We start from the raw sequence: 24,675 nt of genomic DNA on the forward strand, positions 1-24,675 counted from the left end.
TTCTTTATTGTTTTCTAACTCTATGGTTCTTTGAATTTCGAATTAGATTGATCAATCTTTACAGTAAACTGCTAACACTCATATTCTTTCGCGTAGAAACAAACTGATAATTAACTTATATAATCTATAACTTTTGGTTTTTATTGATTTTTGTTTGTTTTGTCCTTACTAATATTTAATAGGTGTTCTACTGTTTATATTTGACTATGCATAGCAAATCATGATGTAATTGATATTCTTTGAATGGAAAATGTCTTTAGAATTTGGTCAGAATGTCAATGTTAGTTTGATGACTTTAGTTTAAGACACAATGTATTAAGAAATTTTAAACAATTGTTTTTTTTTTTTTTTTGATTAAACTTTTCGACAGTAATATGAAATTCGCATTATTATCATAATTAGGTTGTATTGCTCAAAAAAATAATAGAATCGAAAGGATCAAAAACAAGTGGGTGCATGCTGATTCAACAAAAAAAAAATGAGCAAAATAATTTTCATTAACCAAATTAAGGCTTCATTTATTACCCATAATAAGTTAAGAATTAATCAGAAGTTGCCAGTGTTTTCATCAATAACATCACTTTCAAGCAATAATAAATATAGATATATAAACCAATTTAGTACAAATAAAAATAATAAAACATTATTATTCAATAGCTATTTAAATAAACATCATAGTAAGTGTAGTATTTATTCAAAAAGCTAGCTATTTATAAGTAATAATTGATATATATAACAAAACAAACAAAAAAAAAAACAAAAGATACAGTTAAAACAAACAAACAAACCAATAAAACAAAACAATATCATGAAACCAAGTATCAAATTGCTAACATTGTCTTGTGTAGGTCTATCGGCCGCAGTTGTTGCCATCGCCTATCGTTATATCAGTTCACAATCGAATACTGATAAATCATTGAGTGAATTCAGTGCCGAGCCAAGCCAAGAGTCACCAGACAAAAAAGTCAGTTCCTACGACTCTGCTGCTTCACCAAGTGACGCTCCTTCTACTCCACCCATTACCTCGACAACAGCGACAACAACACCAACAACAACTACTACAACAACTGACAATGTTAATAACAATAATAATAACAACAACAATAACAATATTGATGTAATTGGTGATATTGAAGATCTCAATAAGAAATGTGGATTCTGTAGACCAGAGATGACCGACGCCGATAGAAAGTCACCAGCCAACTCGATTCACGAGTACAGCAGACACTACTTTATTTGCAGTGGCATTGCAGCTGACAAGTGGCCATCTAAATGGTTCGAATCCTCTGAACAGCTTATGACTTTGGCCGATCCAATCAAGAAGCACTCTCGTACTCAGTTGGAGCCATCGATCTTCAACGGTATCGACATGGAATCGACCTCGCAAAACACTGACTTTTTGTTGTTCCCAGAGATGGTGAAACTCGTAGACGTCGATGCACCACAACTCGAATCACTCTTGGACTACTTCTCAAAGAACAAATCGATTACCGACAACGATGATTCATTCCCATCGCATATTAAAATCGAGAATATTACTGTAAGTTAAAAAGCTATTTACTATATATACTTTTAGCAGTAAAACAAACAAAAACGTTACTAATTTACAAAGTAAAGGGCAAATATATATTTGTTTGTGCACACAAATTAAAAGATGAACGTTGTGGTTATTGTGGACCGATTTTGGTTGATCAGTTGAAAGAAGAGATCGAACGTCGTGGACTCTCCAACGAGATCAAGGTTTACGCTTCCACTCATGTCGGTGGACACAAGTATGCCGGTAACGTGTTGGTCTTCCCAGCCGGTCATTGGTACGGTTACGCACAACCATCGGATATCAATGAGATCATTGATAGTACCATCAACGGTAACGTGATCACAAGATTACATCGTGGTACAATGGGACAACCAGTACTCAAAGAAGAGAAAGAAAAGAAACAAAAAGGTGATCATCACAAGAAACATTAAATAAACGGTACATTACAATATTGGTTCTATTGATTTATACATCATAGATAATTTTAAATAAATAAATATATATATATTAAATATTGTTTTAATTAAAACAACAAACACCGCTATTCATACCAACTAAGCTATTTAACTGTAATTATTATTATTATTTTGATTATTTATTATAACATATTTAAATATATATTTATATATCTTTGTAATTTATATTATTGTCGATCGAACTGGTTAAATTAATAGACTGGGTTGGCAATCATATAATCTAAAATACAAAATGTAATTAATATCAACATTATATTATAATATAACATTTATAAGTGATCATATATTCGAATACATACTAACATCCTTTCTTGGCTTTCTTGTTGAAAACTTCTCACGTAAACAAAGAGCAACTGGTGGCATAGCAATAACTAAATTAATTATAATAAATGATTAATAACTATATCTTTGATTGAATTATAGGTTTGTTGCTATTATTATTATTATTATTATTATTATTATTGTTGTTATTGTATTATAGTATGTTTCATTGATATCTAATGTAATGATCGTCAAATACGGTATACTGTATCTTCTAGTTTTTGTTGATTAAAGATTAATCTTTAACCTGTAGAATGCTCGAACTAATAGTGCTCTCTTGATACACTCTTAAATGATTGAATTGTAATATCATTGCTTTATTCGTGTTTTTATAGTCTTAATCTTTCTCGATCGAGTAAAGAACAACACCTACATATACCAGAAAAGACAACAGATACAAAGAATGCTGGTTCAGTTCTCAACCAACGATAGCAGTTGGTCTTGAGTGTATGAATACCTCTGAAAACACCTGACATTTTATTAATTTAATATATATATATTGTAAGAACAATGAAAAAAAAGAATGATTATAAAAAAAAAAAAAAAAAACAGAGATCATGATCAAAAAAAAAAGTGATTATGCGATCAAAGTTTTTTTAATCATATTTGTAAATAATGAATTCAATATCTGAAAAATATTATGAAGAATCGTTCGTTTCCAATTTATATTTATTAATAATTAAAGAGTTTATAATTATTTCTTGAGAGTTCTATTGAAAAGACTTAATAAAGCACTCCAATGAGCCTCTGTAGCAGCTTCTTGATACATTGGTGTGTCTTTCATTGTGTAACCATGAGGAGCGTTCTCATACTTGATCGAGGTGTATTTAATATGATGGGCGTCAAGAGTTTGTTCTAAAGTTTTGATTTGCTCTGGTGTCATGTTGGCATCGTTATCGGCGTGACCAAAGTAACATTCAGCCTTCAACGATCCAAGACCAAGATGAACGCTGTTCTCGGCGTCAGTGACCAATCTACCGGCATGCCACGATCCGAGTGCTGCAAATCTCTCTGGGAAACTTGAGGCAATTCTAGTGGCGTTGGTTCCACCCATGCAGTAACCGGTGATACCGACGGCCGATCCGCTTTCGACGCACTCCTGACTGTCGATGAACTTCAAGTACTTTGGTGTGTCGGCGTGGATCGCTGCCGGTGTGAAGGCAGACATGATTGGTTGGAGTTGTTGGAAGAGAAGTGGACGCTTCTCTGGTGCGCTCAAAAAGTCTGACAAGTTTGGAATAAGTGGTGCTCTTCCCGATCGGTAGTATAGGTTTGGTTGCAAAACAAAGTAACCTTGCTTGGCAATACGGTTGGCCATCTCCTCTAGGTATGGACGCAATCCAATAGCATCCATAAAGAATAAAACGGCAGGTGCTTTCTTTCCTCCTAGATCACCCTCTGGCAATGCATAATAAGCATCACATACTAAACCATCATCCATTTCCAAATCGATATAAGGCATTTTATTTTTCTTGTTAAATAAATAATATACAAATATATAATAATATAATTGAATTGAATTTAATGAATTAATAAACTAACTATATTATTTTGGCTCAAACAAACTAAAAATCAGATTTTTTAATGTACTTTTTTTTTTGACACGCATGTTTCACCTTGCACCAATTTATTAAATAGCTTATTTTTCTTCGCTATCGATATCGGAGTGTTAACAAAAAAAAAAAAAAGCAAAGATACAAATTGCAATTGATTCTTAGTTGTTATTTTTTGAAATGGAATACTGATTAGTGATTCCCTTGTCGATTTAACTTTTTTTCGAAATATGGAATTGAACAATCTATATTCACAAATATTAAAGCTGGAATAAATATTAATTGATATAACAATATTATTATTATTATAATGTTTGTTTGTTTGATTTTTTTTTTGATGTTATTATTTTATTTTTTAAAATTCCTCTGGTTCGTCATCCAACAATGGTTCATCATCATAATTTAAATTATCTTCATCGGCGATTGGTTCCTCCTCTATAATCTCTTCTTCCTCTTCGATGATCTCTTCTTCAGCTGGTTGTTCCTCTTCTTCTTGTGGTTGTTCCTCGTCTGCTGCGGTCTCGTCAGTCTTGTAGAGGACACCCAATATGTGCTTGATAATCTCTGATGCACCTTCGTGTGTTTCGTTGGCTTGACAGTAAAGTTCGACAGCTCTCAGCTTCTCATAGAAGAAATCACGATCCTTCTCAATGTCCTCGATGGTGATCTTTAAGTTGGCGATCTCCTCCTTCAACTTTTCGGTCTCCTCACGCTTCTCCTCCAACTCCTTGAGTAGTGTTGGGTCGACAACTTTAACGGTTTCGACAACCGTTGTAACTGTAGTTTGTGGTACTACTGCTGGTGAACTTGTTGGTACTGCTGCTGCTGTTGTTGTTGCTGTCGCTGTTGGTTTTGCTAAAGGTGTTGGTTTGAAAACTGTTGGTTTATTAGTGGTTGGTTTAGTTGTTGTTGTTGTAGTTGGTTTGGTTTCAGTTGGTTTTACAGAGGTGGCAGTTGGTTTTAATGAAGTGGAAGTTGTTGGTTTGGCGGCTGCGGCGACTGGCTTGGCAGCAGCCGACTTTGAGGTGGCGGCACCAGCGGTAGTAGTGCCGGTTTTGAGTGGTGCTTTTGGTGCGTTGGGACCGAGCGCGGCCAACAACGGCTTGTCACCTTCGTAGTTGCAACGGGCCATGACACGACGCTCCAACGCATTGTAGGGTTCGCCGTTGTAGTGGAGATCAAAGAACTTCTTCATCCACTGACAGAAATCCAGGTTGGCCTGTGGACGTCCCGTTACCATACGATCGACATCCATGGCACCCTGATACTTCTCGACACCCAACTTGACAAAGGTCTCCTGTAGCAAGTTGAAATTCTTTATATATTCGTAGTCGTACTTTGCATTGTAGTTGACCTTGGAGAGTGGTAGCTTTCCAGGGAAGAGAACGTCCATCAGCTGGCAATGTGCAGCACCAGTTGCAGTCTGTTCGATCTTTGTATATTTCAATTGGAGAGTATCGTTCAACCAATTTAAGATTTCGTTTCTTCCACCACTACAACAATATTATATAATCATGATTCTGCATATTAATTATCAACTCTGACGATCATTTATGATTGATCAAAAAAAAAAAAAAAAAACAACAAAAATAACAAACTAAACTAGTTTATTAGACTGCTAACTTACCCTTCCATTTTTATATTTATCTAGTTTATTAAACTATTTATTTTAATTATAATATAATACAACAATAAAAATCAATTATTATTTATGTGTCACCTGAAAAAAAACTTTTTTTTAAATCTTTTTTTTATTTTTTTTTTATTTTTTTGATGTTCGATTCTACTTTAAATTGGCGGGCTCAAACTTCAGTGTTAGTACTATTTAATCATCATTTAAGGTATCATAGAGATTCTTTTATCTTGTTGTCTATCTAAATTAAAAATAGTATTATAGTTTGTTTTTTTTTTTTTTTTTACTTAATATATGACATATGTGAACATGATAATATTAGTTCACAAGCAACACTCTACTAATTCGTGATTGTGACGATAACATTCCCAATCGATTAAATTAAATAATTTAAACAAGTGATCTTATCTTTGCAAATTGTTGTTGCACGAAAACAACAACCTTGAATCAAAAGTTTTTTATTTTTTTTTTAATCTACAAAATTTTAATTATTTATTTATTTGTTGTTTGCATATTAAATAATGGATATTGCTAGCTTTGAAGAACGTGCATCTATTGCTGAGAAACTATGCCAAGATCTTGCAAGTAAGGTAGCATTACTTGAAGATCAAATTCTAAGTAAGTCATATAATTTGATTAAAAAAAAGTTGTAAACACAGTATTACTTATCATGCTACCGTGTATAGATAATAATAGAGCATCATCCAATAACAATACCGATTTAGTATCTTTAGATGAACACAAAAGAGTAAGACTATTCAAAATATATAAATAGAATTCAATGTTTTGCTCATACTATTTTATTTATTTATTTTTGTATTGTGATAATATAATATAGGCATTGAAGGAAATTGAATCATTAAGACAAGAGAGGGATAGAAACAAGTACAGAATCAATCACCTCATTAGAATGTTGGAAATAGAAGAAAATGTTAATAATAATAATAATAATAAATAATAATAATAATTAATGATAATGATAATTTTGATATTGTAGATCACGACTAATTAAAATAAATAAATTTAATTATTAAAATTTTAATTTTTCATTTGTTGGTTAAAGCAACATTACATTTATTGCAAAAAAAAAAAAAGAAAGAAAGAAAAGAAAAAAAAATTTTAAAATTGGTATCTAAAGAGAAAGGAAGGACTTTCCTCTTCTTCTCTGTCTATTCCAAGATCTTCAATAGAAATCACAATGGTTTAAAATTAACAACACGATAAAAATAAGAAAGCTTCTAAGCCTGTTCAAAAGTGCATGAACTTTCTATTTTATTTTTTAATAGTAATATAAAATCATAGAAATAAATAAAAAAATTCTATATTTTTGCATCAAATATCCAATCGACTTTAGAAAATTTCAAGAATAAAATAAAATCGTGAAGAGCAAGAATGATGGTTTTAAGTGAATCATTGTTAAGAATGACCCTCACAAAAAATTTGAAAATAAATTTGAAAAAATTATTAAAAAAAAAAGACTGAATTGATTGAAAAAAAAAAAAAAACTACTTAACAAAAACTTTTTTCAAAAACATCATTCATCCTATCACACCCTCCCCCCAAAAAACCAAAAACAATAAATATAATAACAATAATTATAAAATAAACATAGATATCTATATTTATTTAGAAATTATTGAATGATTTACATTTATAATTATAGCAGTAATAACAATAATCAAAATAACATAACATAATCTAATTTTTATAAAATAAAAACAAATTATAATAATAATTATTAATTTTGTACATATTTATTTATTTATTAGTTTTACACTCACATATATATTTATAATAACTAGAACTACACTTTTAATTAACAGATATAAAGTAAGTAAAGTAATATTTACATTTATCTAAACAATAATCAAACTTAATTGTTCAACAGCAAAAAAAAAATTTGAAAATTTTTGAAATTAAGAAATAATTTGGAATTAGTTTTTTTTTTTTTTAGCAGTTAAAGAAAGTTTAGATAGAATAATTACTATACTACTATATAGTTTAATATTAATAACATAAACATATTTAATTGATAACAACAGTTTACAGAAATAGAAAGTAAAAGAATTAGTTTAGCAAATCAAAATTCGTCATTTTAGTTGGATTAACAGCAACGCAATAAACAGCATCAATAACAACAGCAATCAACAAATGGAAGAACCACAAAAACACCAGCTATCAAGATTCTTGAATATATTTCAATACTTGGGTCCAGTTCATTTGAAGACATTGAACTCTTTCGTACAGAAACCAGCTGCCACCTTTGTACAGCAACGTGGTGGTAGCGATGATATTGGATTCGATGGCGATGCAAGACAGGGACAACAAGCGATTTTCAGTCTGATGGCACTGCTAGACCGTGCCACCGATGAGCAAGTCGACTCGCTCCTCTCGGTACTGCTCTCACAGATCCGTGGTCAAGTCGACCAGTCGGACTTGCAACGCGTACACACTATCGCCACTTCTCTTCGTATTCCCCTGGAACACGTCGATGCACTGGGTCGTCTCGCCCAGCTCTTCTTGTTCTTCGAGGTACTGACACTGCACCTCACCGAAGATCACATCACCAAGCTCACCGATGCTCTCACCTCGATCTTCCCGATCGCTCCCTTCTCGCCCGTCGAGCAGGATCAACAACAACGCACTCACAACTACTTGGTCATCCTCCAGAAGCTGCAACAACTGTTTGCCACTAGCAGAGTCGAGTCGCTACTTCACCTCCACCAGGAGATCAACCAACACGGTCTCGGATTTTCGATTGCCAACCAACAGATTTGCGAAACACTCGACCTGAAACCAGACGAATACTACTTGGCGACCGCCTTGAGATGTCTGCTACAGATCGACGAGTCATCGCTCATCTCTCTCTTTGAGTCATTCCCAAAGCTACAATCACTACAACTGGCCCAAATCGCTCAAATCCCATTCCACTCAATATACGAAGTTTATGAACTGCGGGCAAACCTGTGTTCCCTCGCATCAGCATATCAACAACCAGTTTTAGATTTTTCATACCCACTCCCAGACCCACAAAAGTAAGTAGCAAATCATTTCTATCTTTTTGTTTTTTCAAACAAATCACAAAATATTATTATTATTATATATTCCATTTTATTTCTCAAATTCTATAATCACTATATTTTTATTGTATTCGTTAACAATATTGGTTGGTTATATTTTTATTTAATTTTTCCAATCAATATTTTTTTTTTTTATTATTCCAACCAGTATCACATCTAAACAACAATACACTCATCAATCGATATAATTGTTTTGTGGCAAAACCGAAAACAATAGAAATTGCGTGTGTGGAGTGACATTTTAGTTAATTCAACAAAATTTCAAATTGGATTTCCTGCCAAATTCTCAAATTACTGGAATTATTTCTTGACATTTACTCTTATCAGCTTCTCTAATATTTATAACAATACTTTTTTATTTTTTTAAAATTTTTTAAAAAAATTTGTTGTTTTTCCTAAGTCACAATTGATTCTCAATAACTTTCCGTTCCCTCCTTCCTCTTCTTTTAATAATTTCTTGAGTTTGAAAAAACAACAACCATCCAACAACAACCAATCAACCCATTTAAACTAACATTCAACAATTATTTTTATTTCTTTACAATTGCTAATTTAACAATTAATTACAAACAATTGCAATCAATAATTTATAGAAAAGTAGAATTGAAAATAGTAGAGCAACCTCCCGAAAAAGCTGTCTACAAGAGAAATATCAAACCCGCACCCTCTGTTATGTTTAATGCCGATTCAAAGATGTTGGATGGAAGTTATTATATTCATGCTGCTCTTGTGAGATGTAACAATTTCCAAGAGGAGCCAACCTTTATGACTGGAAACAAGCCAATCCAAGTCGGAAGTACCAAAGTTGTTGCCTTTAAGAAATTAAAGATCCTCGTCACCTCACACCAACAAGGTGAAACATTGTTCTGTTTTAGATTCGATCTTCGTCGTTATGGCTCTGATCCAGAGACCAACCCAAACGATTTCGAAGTGATTGATTCTATCAACTCCAATCCAATCTGCTTGGTATCCCACTCCACCCAAATCAAGCACATCGCCAACGTCGATCTGCCACAAGTCAGCGAAGCCATCCCACTCGGAGGACCAGCCTGTGGAGGTACCAGAGTTGCCATTCTCGGTGCCAATTTCGTAGATACACCAGCTACACGTGTACGTTTCGACAGTGTAGAAGTCACACCAGAGTACCACTCTGCCGGAACACTCCTTTGCTACTCACCGGAACACGCTCCTGGTGTCGTATCGGTTCGTGTTTCCAACTCGCCATCGCACTGGTCGTCGTCGTCTGCACCATACACCTACGAAGATGATTCTGTCATCAACGCAGCCAACCAAGTTCTTCCAGAGCTCACTTTGCCAAAGTCTGCATTTGGTCTCGACTTTTCCACAACTTTCTCTGCCCAGTTTGTCATCCGTGGAGCTGGCGATTCCTCGCTGCCTTCCAACTCGATGGCCATGAGAAATCAAGCACCAACCTCACGTTTCCCAAATACCAACTACAGTCTCGATGTCCGTGGATACTCGATTCTCCATTACGTTGCCACCTTTAGCGATATCATCCCAGCAGAGGAAGCACGTCAGATGATTGCCGAGAACCTGCCCGTCTTGAACGTCCAAGATAAATACGGAAACACCCCATTACATTGGGCTTGTATCTTCAATGCCATGAGCATGATCAAGTTGTTACTCTCCTTTGGAGCCGCCATCAATATGCCAAACTACCAAGGTATCGCGCCAATTCACTTGGCAGTTGCCCACTCGAATCTCGAAATTGCCAAACTTCTCATTAGCGCAGGTGCCAACGTGCATGCCGCCGATATCGATGGAGTCACTCCATTGCATATGGCCGCCGCCATCAAGACTGCCTCGGGAGTTTCCACTGCCATCTTGGCTTTGTTGCTCTCGGTCGGGGCCAACATCTACGCCACTGACGACAATGGAGATTCATGTCTTCACAACAGTGTTCGTGAGGAGAACCTCGACACCACCCGTTTACTTTTGGAATACTCCAAACGTTTGGAGTACAACCAAAAGGTAAAGATCCAAGAGCTCGGAGGTTTCGATTTATCACTGGAAGACAGTTCACTCTATGGCAGTACCAACGAAGATGGTGAAACACCATTGCATCTGGCGGCTTCCATAGGTTCTCGTGAGATTTTACAGTTATTGCTACAATATGGTGCTGATCCAAGTTCGACTGACGTCGACGGTGAAACACCAGTCGACATTTGCAACTACAAATATCCAGAGCTTTTAAATGAATTCAAAAATAGAAACAACAACCAATCATCATCATCATCATCCGCCAACAAATCAATCAATTTTAATAACAACAATCAATCATCCAGTTTTTTTTCAACACCATCATCACTAAATAATTACCAGAGTAATCTAATGTCTCAAACATCTATACACTAGACCAAAAAAGTAAACAAAAAGAATAGAAAAAAGAATTCCGTAACCAACAATAACAATACAATCATTTTGTTTTATTTTTCCTCTTGTAATATAAACCAGTTTTCTCGTTTTATTTTATTTCAAACAACATTCAACTTTTCAATAGATAAATTTTTTCAGATCAATACAACTTTTACAACAATTGCACTTGAAAAAATAAAAATTATTTATTATTTTACATCTATATTCCAAACTCTATATATATATATCTTTTTTTTTATTATTTAGACAAACAAATGAGCCATTCAAATAAAATAACAAATTAAAATATCTAATGAAAAATTGAGAGAAAATTATTTTATTATAAAATAAAGTTGAATTTATTCTAATTGATATCACTTATTCTTGATTTCGATCGTCACAAATAGAATGAAAATATTTGTACTTATATTCTTCTATTCTGTATTATTAATGTATATTTTAATGTTAACCATCGGTTTTGTTATGATTTGTTTGTAAAAGAAATTGTTATAATAACACTTGTTATTATTAAATTTAATGAAATAGGATTTGTATTCCTTTTAATATTTTGAAACCAAGTATGAATATTCTTGTTAAATAGTATGATGTCGAACACCCATATTAAAAGTTAACCCATCTTGATTTAAAAAAAATATCAAAAGTCAAATAATTGATGGAAATATCAATTGTAAATAACAACATTCAATACTAGATTTATATGGAGGTGCAGGATCTGTCTACATATATTGGAGCATGCTGAGACATATAAATATTAAAAGATCTGGTGTGAGTTTAATTTCACAAATTTATTGTGATTTTTAAAATGAATTTATATAAATTATTTGATTTTCTATTTTTTGGAATAAACTACTTCTACAACTACTTTATTTTTTACTATATAAATAAATAAAAATATTAATAATTATAATATTTAAAACAAAATAATATATATAAAATATATTCTTAATATACTAATTATTGTAAAGAAATAATACAAGTTTACATTCAATATAGAATATATCTTTTTATACAAATATTTTATTTTAAAAAATTGAAGCTAGAAATTTTTATACTCTACTCATATATAGATAATTATAGAATGGAATATTACCATAAAAGAATTGTAAAACTTTTATATCTGGTTTTCCAAATATTAATTCTGATGATTAATATTTCTGTACAATCAAAGTGTGTCACCCCTTTTCAACCCAACGAAAATTTACATGATAAATTAGATCAAAATAAAAATTACCAATATAATAACAATATAGATCAAAACAACAATAGATTAGATAATATTAATTCCAATGGAAATGATGATATTAATAGTAAAAAGTATTTCAACTTTGATTGTATAAATAAAATAAAAAAAGATAACTACAATCAAAATAATAATAATGATAATATTGATGTTATTGAAAATAATAATAATGATAAAGATAATAAAATAAATCAAAACAATTGTAATTTAGAAAATAATAATAATAAAAATAATGAAAATGTAAATAAAGAAGTTGTTAGAAATCATGAAATAAATAAAAAGTTACCATCTACCTTGCCAAAAGAAGAATATTCAGTTCCTGAAAATCCAAATATCGACAAAGGATATCTGCAGTCGTCTGATCAATAAAAAAATTAAAAGAATAAAATAAAAAAAAATTAAATTATTTATTATTAAACTAAAAAAAAACTATAGTTTTATATAAATTTTAAAACTGTAGGACAACGAAAATGAGTCACCAGTGTTTGAGTTGGTTTGAGTTGGCAACTTCATAAAAAATTATTCAAACTTTTTAATGATTTTTTGCAAAAAAAGAAGATGGGGGGAGAAAATTAATTAGAGTTTTTTTTAATAAATAGAATTATCTTTATCTCTTTTTAAAAACATTAATTCTATAAATTAAATATATAGATATATATATAAATATTATTTATTTATTTCATATTAGATACTACTATTAGAAGAAAAGTTATTTTATTATTGTATTATTTATTATTATATTATTATTATACAACATTGTGCTATTTTTATTTCAATAATCGATTATTTATATCACATACTACACATTAAATAAACACAAGTTAACATTATATAGATATTATATTTATAAATATAATAATGGCAAATAGAAGTATAAGATTAAAGGTTGAATCTGTACCAAATGATTCTGCTGCATTCTCCAATCGTGTTTTTATGAATCCAAAGGATTTCAGACAGATTCTACAACCAACTGGTAATCGTGAGAATACAAACTATGTTACAATCAATGAAAACTATGTTTTATCTGCATCGTATGTAATAGTATATAAGATATATATATATATATAGATTTATTATTGTTATACGATTTTATTAACTAATCGATTGGTTTGCTATTATTATTTTTGATATTGTTAGTGAATCACCAGATGTTGCAGTAGGTACAATTGGTCTATCAAAAGCACAAAGACAAATTTGGTTACAGTTTGGTCTCAAGGAAGAAATCAGTGTTAAGGCATTCGAGCCAGAACCAACCGTCGCTTCATCGATTACATTCAAGATTGACTATCTCACCGCTGGTAAGAAGGGACCGAGATTAGATGCGAAATTGATTGCTCTGCAGATCTCACGTGACTACGACAGTCAGTATTTCATGGAGGGTCAATCATTGTTCATCAACTACTCACAGAGCAACTTTGTGCTTACCGTTTCAAAGGTACAGTTGACACCGGATTCCGGTGAGGCTCATCAAGGTCTGTTGTTGACCACTACACAGGTAATCTTGGTCAAAGCCGACGGTGCATCGATCGATATCGAATCGAACGGTCCATTGACAAGCATCCCGGTATTCAAACAGGAGTGGGATTTCGAAAACATGGGAATCGGTGGTTTAGACGCAGAGTTCCGTGACATCTTCCGTCGTGCTTTCGCATCGAGAATCTTCCCACCCGCTATCGTTGCAAAACTCGGTGTCCAACACGTCAAGGGTATCTTGTTACACGGTCCACCAGGTACCGGTAAGACTTTGATTGCACGTCAAATCTCAAAGATGTTGAATGGTCGTGAACCAAAGATTGTCTCTGGTCCAGAAGTTCTTGGAAGATACGTCGGTCAACCAGAAGAAAACATTAGAAATCTATTCAAAGTAAGTTGGTGTTGGAATAATATTTAGTTTGTGTTAAATTAACTTTTCTCTTTTTTTGTTAAATTCTAATTTTAGGATGCAGAGATTGAATACAAACAAAAAGGAGAGGATTCACAATTACATATTATTATTTTCGATGAAATCGATTCGATTTGTAAGACTAGAGGTACAAAGACAGGTGATGCCGGTGTAAACGATTCGATTGTCAATCAGCTGTTGGCAAAGATCGAAGGTGTCGAGTCTTTGAATAATATTTTGGTGATTGGTATGACCAATCGTAAGGATATGATCGACGAAGCTTTGCTCAGACCCGGTCGTCTTGAAGTTCACGTTGAGATCTCACTCCCCAACGAAGAGGGTCGTGTCCAAATCTTCAAGATTCACACTGCCAAGATGACTGCCAACAAATTGATGGCACCCGATGTCAACCTGAAGCACTTGGCTGCCAACACCAAGAATTACTCTGGTGCCGAAATCGAGGGTGTCGTCAAGGCTGCCACCTCCTATGCCTTCTCGAGACAAGTAGACACAAAGAATATCAAGAATGTAGAGTTGAAGCTCGACCAACTCCATGTTAATGCCAGTGATTTCGAACGTGCATTGGGCGATATCAAGCCAGCCTTTGGTGTCGACGAAGAACTCTTTAATAACTACGCTATCAACGGTATCATCAACTACGGTCCTGCCTTTGAGAAGATTCAACAATCAGGTCAAACCTTTATTGAACAAGTTAAAAACTCAAATAGAACTCCATTGGTTTCGATTTTGTTGCCTGGAAAACCAGGTTCCGGTAAATCATCGTTGGCCACAACACTTGCCTCAACTTCTGGATTCCCATACATTCGTATCATTTCACCAGATGACTTGGTTGGTTTCACAGAGATTGCTAAAGCATCTAAAATTACAAAGGTATATAAATTATTTATTATACACACACATAATGTATACATTGAAACTTAAACACTAACTTTTTTTATCTCTATAGATCTTTGAAGATTCTTATAAATCACCAATGAGTTGTATTATTGTTGATGATATTGAGAGACTCATTGAGTTTGTTCCAATCGGACCAAGATTCTCCAATACCATTCTTCAAACATTAACTGTTTTGCTCAAGAGAACACCACCAAAGGGTCGTAAGCTGTTGATCTTGGCCACCACTTCCAACCCAGAAGCCATCAGAGACTTGGGTTTGGATGAGTGCTTCGCCACATCCATGCAGGTACCCTCAATAACTAAACCAGAGGAATTCAAAAAAGTATTGCTTGAATTGGAAGCGTTCTCACCCCAAGATGTAGATTTGGCAACAAAGAAATGTTTCACTGGACAGCCTATCACTGTCAAACAATTGATCATGGTTGTAGAGATGGCAAGACAAGAATCTGGTGACCCAATTGAAAATCTCAGAATGTCAATAGAGGATTTACAAGCAAGATTTTTCTGAGCTAAATCATTATTATTAAATCAAACAAAATAAAACCATCACCACCACACAATCAATAAAATGATGATGTTGCAAAAATCTCTTTCCTGGTTTAAATCTCTTATCACAATGAAGAGTTTTGATGAGTTTTGTTTTTTTTTTTTTTAATTTTTTGAAATGAATGGTTTGATGATCAAAATAATAAAAATCTTGTCGAGTAATGGGGGATGAGAAGTTTTCAAACCACCCAAGCTATTTTTAGATGGTTTTTTTTTCCCCAATAACCATAAATACATCCATTTATAGTATAAATTGTTATATCATAATTAATTTTTGCAACAAATTTGTGGAAAAGTCAAATTATTATTAACCACCCATTGGAATGATTCAAATAAAATCTTTTATTTTTATTGATCACTACTTTTGAATTCAAACTATCTTTGGGGAGAAAGTTACTTGGAGACCTAAAAAACTAAAGTATTTGTTTGAGTCAATAGTTTTTGGGGATGTAACACCTCTTCAGAGCAAAATAATGATATTTTGATTTGTTTTTGATAAAAAAAAAAAGTTTGTGGACACAAACAACATGTCAAGTTGCTATTTTTTAGGAGAATTTTTTAAATTTTAATCAAAATCAAAAAAAAATTCATCAATAAAAAAAAAACAAAAAAAAACTAAAAGATTTTCAAAGTCTCTCTAAAAATTCCTCACAATCAAATAATTAACAAACGCACTCACAGCTCTAAACAACTATATTCAACACACACACATCACAATCCAACACTCAAATCACACTTAACCCTTAAACCTAAACATAAAGTGGACAGCAACATAATGTTTTTACCACCAATCACCATGATAAAGTTGATGTTGTGGAGGTGAGTGTGTTAATTTATTCTATGATGTAAATTATAATCGGGGATGTGTGCCCTTAAAATAGCCTCACGACCAACCAAACAACAACCTCTCAAACATTTTCCAACATTCTATGTTTAAAGTTTATCAACCTTACTTACCACTGACAAAACAAATATTTTCTATGGTCACTCTTTGTTTTTGTTTGTTTGTTTTTTGCTCTTCATATTAGATCCTTTATTAGATTTAATATTTTTAAACTCCCTGGAAATGATACATGTGCACTCCAGTTTAAACTTTATTTTTCTCCTTCATTTTTGCAATGTTTTTATTGATTTCCAAAAATGATTTACAGTCATATATTTTTCAATCAATATAAACTGCAACCAATCTATCATTATGTCTAAATTTGTCAATGTTCTTCATCAATACTTCAAGGTATGTGTGAATGTGTGACTTATAAGGATAGCCCACAAAGGATACCTATGACAACGCAACAACTTACTTTTAATCATTCCCTTCATACCCACAAAAATTATAGTTTAAATTATTATTTTTTTATTACAAACACAAGTCAGCAATTGTTATTAAAATTTTCAGTGTATTTTCACCCATTGATGGTTCTATTTTTATAATATTTTATTATACCTCTTGGATGAGTTATATTTATTACATAACACTTTCTCCTTTATATTTCTTCTTAAATCTGATCTATTTTTTTTTAATAGGACCAATGCCATCTATATCTTAAGAGCGGAAAGTTTACTTTAAAAGTATGTTTATGTAGATCTATTGTTTGATCTGTTGGAGTATATTCCTGATATAGTAATATCTGATAGGAAAAGGGTTTTTCTGCAACACACTTGGATTCTCCTCACCGAAGCTCATCTATCTTTCAAACCCAACGGATGATTCCTTCTAATAACTTAGTAGGTTTACCATTCCACAATATAATAATAGTAGTAGTTAAACATAGTTAGCCGAATATAATGACAAACAACTTTCAAAAAAAGATGCTTATTAATACTATAAAATGGTATTCCAGTAATCTGACATCTAATTTAAAAAAAGAACATATAAACAAACATCACCACTCTATTTTCTGCAAATTCAAAACTAAAGTTTTTATAATAACTGATAAAATTTCAAAGTAGAAACAACAGATCATACCAAATCATAATTGTCTCTATCTCAACAACAATCATCAAATATTACATCTTTCACTATAGTACAAGTACAACTCATCAACATCATCATCTTCATCATCATCATCACACATCAACATCATCCACAGACACATCAACTTATTGTTTCAAAAATACCATTTCAATTTTCACAGTATCACTTTTCATTCTTAAAACAACTTACCACCTTTAAAATTCACCACCTTAATCAAAATACCAATACCACTCAGCTAGTTAGTGTGGAATTTTAAAACCTATTGTTTGGTTTTCAGTTGGACAGACATATAGTAGTAAAAATATAAAGAGAGTATTGTAGTTGTATTTGGATGGTGACTCTATTATTTTTAATCGTATGATCAACTTCTAACACGGTTTATTTTTTATTTTTAAATACCATCAACAGCATAGGAATTAAGTAATTTTGAGAGTTTAAAAACAAATCAATGAATAATATCAAACACTTGGTATACTATTAGACACCCCACAACACTTGGTTTTCTGTTAAATATATTTTTATATATAACATATCCGACAAAATTTTGTAGTATATCAGTATAAATACTAGTATTTAATATTCCAATTGATGTATTTATATATATAAAACTACTTATTATATCACTATACTTGTAAAACTACTAAATATTATTATTATTATTATTATATAAATTTTTATTTTATAATATCTAAATATTTTTTATAACCATGGAAGACCTTTTTGTAACATGTTATATTTGTGAATATCAAATTTTTGTTAACGAAACCAAACCTGCTCCCACCAAACTCGGTGAAGAAAACAAAGTTTATTTAAAAAATTGTTTTTCACTATCTGATTCAATACCAGATAGTATTCACCTATGCTCATCTTGTTGTAATCAATTTGTAAAGTCTAAAATATTAAATTCACCTATCAATAGTATAAATAACAATAATCCATCACCACCATCCGATTCCCCTCCATCCACTCCAAACTCAAATAGTCAATCGCCCCCTTCTACAATGTCATCACCTACTTTAATTTATTTATCTAATTTGTTTTCCAGTAATAGTATTTATGGAACAAATAATAATACTACCAATAATAATCCAAATAATAATAACCAAAATTTATCAAATAATCAAAATAATAATAATAGCAATAATAATCCTAATAATATTCCAAACAATAACAATTTAAATACTAATAAAAACAATAATAATAACAATAATAATAATGTTCCAATATATACTAAGAATGATGAATATATTAAAACTATCAGTCTTAAATTTTTACACACACTGAAGGCATCGGATTTAATATTTATCCTTACCAGGGTGGGGGGCATCCAAGAAAGGAACCAAACCAAAATTAATAGAGCGTCTACTTCGTCATATATTCACTTTCAGCGACGCTCGTCCAAGAGCCGAACTATTAGACGTTACTTCCATGTCAACCAAAGATATCATCAATTATCTTGGAAGATACAAGCTCAACAAAGTACCACAAGACAGAGCTTTATTGATCCCAATGCTGGTGTTTTATCATAGTCTTTTCGGACCAGAACCAAGATTTCATGCTGCATCAAATAATAACAATAACCAAAATTATCATAATAATAATAATCATTGTATGACTTCCAACTCTAGAAGATTCTCACCATATATAACACCACCAAGATCACCAACCTCACCGGAGATTGCTTCTGATCAAAGTCCATCCAAGAGTTCAAATAGAGATTTAAAAAACTCAAACGGTTACTACGGTCTCTCGTCGAGTCTGCCATCGTCTCCATTGTACTACAGCAACCAAGCAATCTACACACCGCCATTCTCATCACCAATGCTTCTCTCCAGTATGCCATCAGTGCCTTTCTTCTCAAATGGATATCCAATGCCATATCCATCACCAGCTTCGCCACCCAACCAAGACTTTTCCACCGCTATCACACCAAATCTAATAGACCCCAATTTCAATCTTAATAATATTTCGCAACCAGCTTTGATTCCTGCTGTTCCACAACAGCCATTACCAATACAACAACAACAACAACAACAACATCAACAACAACAACAACAACAACAACAACAACAACAACAACAACAACAACAACAACAACAACAACAACAGACTACACTTCAAGTTCCTCAAGATCAATCGTCATTATTATCATTGCCAATCCAACAGAAAAGTAATATTTCATTATCCAAAAGCAGTGCAATTCCTATCGTAGGAAGTAGTACTATCAATGAACCAAACAATATTTTCAATTATAATCCACCAATACCATCTATACCATTTGACTATAGTTCAATTTCACTTCAACAACAAATGCATCAATCTTTAGATGTTCAACAACAACAACAACAACAATTGGAAATGAATAATAACTATTACTATTATATGATGTCGCAACAACAACAATTAAATTCTACATTATATAATCAATCAACGGCTACCACAACAACAACAACAACACCACCAATGTATCAACAACCAATGTACAACCTTCCCAATGATGCCGAAGGAAATAACAAGTTTTTCTTCGAAAATTTACTAAATGAAAATAAATAAACTGATTTAACATTGAACATACAGATTTACATTATATTATAATAATAACAAAACTAATCATTTAAATCCAACAAAAGTCAAGAAGTAGCCTAAAGCTTAGTATCCTCTTCTTTGTCCTCGAAAGTTAAATAATATTTTTGATCAAAGTTAATAAATTAATAAAATTTAATTTTAAATTAATTTAAAATTTAATAATAATATTGTTTTTTTAATATTATTTCATTTTCACTTCACATTATGTGAATTCTATTTGTTTTTCGTTAATTCATTTTTATTTTCACACCATCAATCTCTTTTTTATTCAGATTATTACCATTTTTTTATCATTGACCATAAAGGGGGTAGATGACAATAATATAATTTAATTTTATTCTTTTGAACACTTTTTATTTTATTACATAAAACAAATTATCAATATTATTATTTTTAAATTTTTATTTTTATTAATAAGATAACAAATAATTTATATTTATTTTTGGTTGAATAGATAATATAATACTTGACAAAATAATTTTATTTTAATCTTTAATTTTAAAATATGTCTAATCCATCTATTGTTTTAAACGAAGATGGAACATCTTCATCGACACAACCTTTGCCAATAGAAAAGCAAACTGATCAATCCAACAATTTAGATTTGGCATTGATTGGAAATTGTGCATTTGGTGCATTGATTGACAAAAAATCAAATATTAAATGGTGTTGTATTCCTCGTTTCGATGCTGATCCTATTTTTTGTTCCTTAGTTAGAAAGACAAATGATATAGGTAAGTTAATAACCAAATAATAAAAATAAAAAACAAAAATTTGATTTCAAACTAAATATATTAAATTGTTTTAAATATATTAACTTAAATTCCAATAAATAATTAGGATTTTACGATGTTGTGATTGAAAATTTTGCATTCAGTGAACAATCATATGTAAAGAATACTGCTATTCTTACTACAAAATTATACAATAATAGTGGAGGATATGTAGAGATCATCGACTTTGCACCGAGATTCAACATGTTTGGCAGACCATACCGTCCATCCATGTTGATTCGTATCATCAAACCAGTTGGTAGTTGTAGAATCAAAGTTAGATTAAGACCAACTTTTGGGTAATTAATTATTTCAATTTATATTTTATAATGTAATTAATTAATATGTATTAATATTAATATTTTTTTAATTTTAAAAGATATGGATGGGGATCTCCAGAGAAAACAAGAGGTACTAACCATATAAGATACTTGTTACCATCCATGGTAATGAGATTGACTACCAATGCACCTATCTCCTACATCGTAGATGAAGTCCTCTTTGAGATCGATGAGACTCTATACTTTGTGTTTATGGCAGATGAAAGTTTGAGAGAATCACTTTCAGAGATGACAACCACCTATCTCGATAAAACTATTGAGTATTGGCATGAATATACAAAGAGTTTGGCTGTAAGTATAAATTACTAATAGATGTCATTTACATAGCTATTAAAAACCATATTATTATTATTAGATTCCTATTGAATGGCAAACACAAGTGTTAAGAGCGTGTATAACTGTTAAACTGTGCCAATTTGAAGAGTCAGGTGCTATCATTGCGTCGATCACCACATCCATTCCAGAGTCTGCTACCAAAGAAGGATATGATCTTAGGTAAAAAAATCATTAATAGTTGAAGCTATTAGATCATTAATTACTAACTAGGTATTTTATCTATAGATTTTGTTGGATTAGAGATACTGCTTACATTATCCATACTTTTAATAAACTTGGTAATACAAAGATGATGGAGGATTTCCTTACCTATCTCTCAAATATTGTTGCTGGATCGCAAGAGAATGGAGGATTCTTACAACCAGTTTACGGTATATCTCTAGAAACAAAATTGTATGAAAAGTCAATGTACAGATTGGCAGGCTACAGAGGTTTGGGACCAGTGAAGATCGGTACACGTGATTATAAACTGGTTCAGAATGATGTTTACGGTCATTTGATTCTCTCGAGTATTCAAATGTTCTTTGATCAACGTTTACAAAAACCTGGTGATATAAAGTATGTATCTGAAAATGAATAGCAACAACAAATACTAATTTATTTATCTTATTAATAATGAAATTTATTTTAATATAGCCTATTCAAGAGACTTGAAGGACTTGGTATTCAAGCTTACACAAACTATAACAAACCAGATAGTGGTCCATACGGTGATGGTTGTGTAGAGGACGGTAAGATATTTACCTATTCGAGTGTTATGTGCTGGGCTGGTTGTGACCGTTTGAGTAAGATTGCCAATGCACTAAAGTTGGCGGATCGTTCTATCTTTTGGAAGGAGGCCGCCGAGAAAATCAAGCACGAAATCATGGAGAATTGTGTTAACAAGGAGCACAATTGCTTTACTACCTTCTGGGGAGGCAACAGCGTGGATCCATATCTCTTGACACTTGCAGATTGTGGCTTCTCGGCGTACGAAGATGAAATATTCAAGAACACCGTGCAAAAGATTGAAACCACTCTTCGTAAAGGCAATTACATCATGGATATTCACGCAGCCAATCCAAACAATGCCAAGGTAGCTCAGACCATCATGTTCCTCATTACGATTGCCAAGTTGGGTAGAAAGCAAGAGGCAAGAGAGATGTTTGAGAATATACTCAACGATTGTACATCGCTTGGTTTAATCAGTCAAGACATCAATTTGGAGACCAAAGAGATTTGGGGTAACTTCCCCAAGACTACCGCAATGGTTTCGATCATTGCCGCTGCACTGAACTTGAGTAACTCTTGGGATTCACAAATCTAAATGAACTAACTATACTATGAGCCAGTATAAAAAAAAAAAAAAAAACCTTTTAAATAATTAATCAAAGAATAAATAATAAATCAATCATGTTTGTTTTGAATAAACAACGAAAAAATAAGAGAGATGTTTGTTATGAAATACCGAAGTTCTTTTGAAAATGAAAAATAAAAAAAAAAATTTTTAATGTCACTGGAGTTTTTTGATGAAAAAAGACTACACACCAGATTCGTCAATAAGAGGTCATCATTGTGTGCTACAAGTTTAGTCAGAGGAATAATAAAGAGGTTCATTCATTCATATATATTTTTTATATATTTATAGTGCTTTTTTATTAAATAATAACTAGAACTCTAAAATAATAATAACCTAAACTATTACAGGTCATTATAATATTATAAACAGTGTTATTACAATATCAATCTAGTTAGTTTAGTTATTAACTAGAATAGTTTGGATCAACAACAACAGTAGTAGCAGTAGCAGTAGCAACAATACATAGATTTATATATATATAATAAACAATGGCAAGCGTAGCAACAAACGATAATACACCTGCAGTTGAAGGTGGTGCAATCAAACGTGTTTCAAAGTTACCATACCCAGGTAAATTCGAAGATATCAATCGTATTGCCTCTGAGGTGTTGTCACCTCAAGACGCATTCGATGGATTCAAATGTGAGGTATCTGGAATGTCATCAAACCAATTCCAATTCTCTCATGCTTTCCATATGGGTCAATCAGAAGAAACACCCAAATATGCATTGACTACAGTCTTTAGTGATGAAACGGTAACTATTTATCAGATCATATTTGAAACAAGATAGATCTATCATCAATAACTAACAACTTTTATTATGATCGGATCATCCCGATCACATTAATATTATTATTACTATTAGAACCCACCAACTGCCATCGGTAAAGTTGATAGTGATGGTAAAGTTTTCGGTCGTTTTATTACTGCTACATTGGGTGGTAGAATGTTTATTAGTGGTACTGTCAACGTAAGTTTACTTTTTTTTTTTTTTTTTTATATATTATTTATAACACTTTATTAATATTTATTAAATTATACATATAGATTAATAAAGATTTCCAAACTTATCTTGGAGGTGAAATCGAACATAAACATCCAACTCAGAATATAGTAGTGAAATATGATGCAAACAATACATTCGCAGCTGGATATATCAGATCGATTACTAAGAGATGGGCAGGTGGTCTTGAAATCACACGTTCACCAGCTCAAAGATTATTTATGTATACATTGGGAGTTCGTTATAACCGTGGTCCAAACAGCTATGTCTTCACAGCCAACAACTATGCACAGGCTGCAATGACCTACTCATTCAAGAAGGCCAATGCCGAATTGGCCACCGAATTACAAATGATGCTCGGTCAAACCGGTCTCGCTTCGAAGCTCAGCGTGGGATTACGTTATGGTTTCACTCAACAAGTATTTAAGATTCGTGCCGACACTGAAGGTACCGTCGTCGGAATGTACGAGGAGAAATTAACACCATCTTTCAGAATCTCATTTTGCTCAACCTTGAATTATTTCACAAACGACTTTAAATTTGGAATTGGTTTGTCAATCTCAAGATAAATGAACTGTGTTATTTATAGATAGGGAAAAGAATACAATAGAGATATAGAGATAGATAAAAAAATAAAAAAGTTAATAAATAGTTAATAAATTCCAAAAAAAGTACTAGTTTTTCATTTATTTGTTTATATAGATACTAATTTTAAAATAATCTGATGAAAGATTTATC

General features: G+C 32.0%; 9 protein-coding genes across 9 annotated transcripts; 6 read left to right on the forward strand and 3 right to left on the reverse strand.

Moving 5' to 3' along the window:
* Window positions 1-808: 808 nt before the first annotated feature.
* PPL_06940 (sucrase/ferredoxin-like domain-containing protein) lies at window positions 809-1,968 on the forward strand (the record flags this gene model as incomplete). Its single annotated transcript, XM_020577790.1, has 2 exons — window positions 809-1,540; window positions 1,618-1,968. The coding sequence occupies 2 exons, from the start codon at window positions 809-811 to the stop codon at window positions 1,966-1,968; spliced, it is 1,083 nt and encodes a 360-aa protein (XP_020432238.1).
* A 236-nt stretch (window positions 1,969-2,204) lies between these two features.
* PPL_06941 (uncharacterized protein) lies at window positions 2,205-2,810 on the reverse strand (the record flags this gene model as incomplete). Its single annotated transcript, XM_020577791.1, has 3 exons — window positions 2,205-2,233; window positions 2,313-2,384; window positions 2,714-2,810. The coding sequence occupies 3 exons, from the start codon at window positions 2,808-2,810 to the stop codon at window positions 2,205-2,207; spliced, it is 198 nt and encodes a 65-aa protein (XP_020432239.1).
* Window positions 2,811-3,028: 218 nt separating this feature from the next.
* cmbl (dienelactone hydrolase family protein) lies at window positions 3,029-3,796 on the reverse strand (the record flags this gene model as incomplete). The annotated part of the gene is made up of 1 exon (XM_020577792.1): window positions 3,029-3,796. The coding sequence occupies one exon, from the start codon at window positions 3,794-3,796 to the stop codon at window positions 3,029-3,031; it is 768 nt and encodes a 255-aa protein (XP_020432240.1).
* A 446-nt stretch (window positions 3,797-4,242) lies between these two features.
* Window positions 4,243-5,522, reverse strand: eb1 (microtubule-associated protein EB1; the record flags this gene model as incomplete). The annotated part of the gene is made up of 2 exons (XM_020577793.1): window positions 4,243-5,380; window positions 5,515-5,522. 2 exons carry the CDS (start codon window positions 5,520-5,522, stop codon window positions 4,243-4,245), a joined length of 1,146 nt encoding a protein of 381 aa, XP_020432241.1.
* Window positions 5,523-6,041: 519 nt separating this feature from the next.
* On the forward strand, window positions 6,042-12,606 carry PPL_06944 (uncharacterized protein; the record flags this gene model as incomplete). Its single annotated transcript, XM_020577794.1, has 10 exons — window positions 6,042-6,138; window positions 6,168-6,268; window positions 6,359-6,432; window positions 7,290-7,350; window positions 7,597-7,990; window positions 8,053-8,204; window positions 8,248-8,555; window positions 9,194-9,530; window positions 9,591-10,905; window positions 12,248-12,606. 10 exons carry the CDS (start codon window positions 6,042-6,044, stop codon window positions 12,604-12,606), a joined length of 3,198 nt encoding a protein of 1,065 aa, XP_020432242.1.
* Window positions 12,607-13,095: 489 nt separating this feature from the next.
* nsfA (N-ethylmaleimide-sensitive fusion protein) lies at window positions 13,096-15,545 on the forward strand (the record flags this gene model as incomplete). The annotated part of the gene is made up of 4 exons (XM_020577795.1): window positions 13,096-13,268; window positions 13,375-14,101; window positions 14,177-15,010; window positions 15,087-15,545. The coding sequence occupies 4 exons, from the start codon at window positions 13,096-13,098 to the stop codon at window positions 15,543-15,545; spliced, it is 2,193 nt and encodes a 730-aa protein (XP_020432243.1).
* Window positions 15,546-16,778: 1,233 nt separating this feature from the next.
* Window positions 16,779-20,111, forward strand: PPL_06946 (uncharacterized protein; the record flags this gene model as incomplete). The annotated part of the gene is made up of 6 exons (XM_020577796.1): window positions 16,779-16,817; window positions 17,108-17,152; window positions 17,393-17,415; window positions 17,609-17,717; window positions 18,449-18,695; window positions 18,874-20,111. 6 exons carry the CDS (start codon window positions 16,779-16,781, stop codon window positions 20,109-20,111), a joined length of 1,701 nt encoding a protein of 566 aa, XP_020432244.1.
* Window positions 20,112-20,649: 538 nt separating this feature from the next.
* On the forward strand, window positions 20,650-22,900 carry PPL_06947 (glycoside hydrolase family 15 protein; the record flags this gene model as incomplete). Its single annotated transcript, XM_020577797.1, has 6 exons — window positions 20,650-20,878; window positions 20,985-21,216; window positions 21,297-21,549; window positions 21,614-21,753; window positions 21,820-22,152; window positions 22,231-22,900. The coding sequence occupies 6 exons, from the start codon at window positions 20,650-20,652 to the stop codon at window positions 22,898-22,900; spliced, it is 1,857 nt and encodes a 618-aa protein (XP_020432245.1).
* Window positions 22,901-23,421: 521 nt separating this feature from the next.
* Window positions 23,422-24,506, forward strand: tom40 (translocase of outer mitochondrial membrane; the record flags this gene model as incomplete). The annotated part of the gene is made up of 3 exons (XM_020577798.1): window positions 23,422-23,688; window positions 23,800-23,904; window positions 23,982-24,506. The coding sequence occupies 3 exons, from the start codon at window positions 23,422-23,424 to the stop codon at window positions 24,504-24,506; spliced, it is 897 nt and encodes a 298-aa protein (XP_020432246.1).
* Between the last annotated feature and the right edge of the window lie 169 nt (window positions 24,507-24,675).

Source organism: Heterostelium album, assembly GCF_000004825.1.
Source record: "Heterostelium album PN500 unplaced genomic scaffold PPL_scaffold6, whole genome shotgun sequence".
Taxonomy (NCBI): domain Eukaryota; phylum Evosea; class Eumycetozoa; order Acytosteliales; family Acytosteliaceae; genus Heterostelium; species Heterostelium album.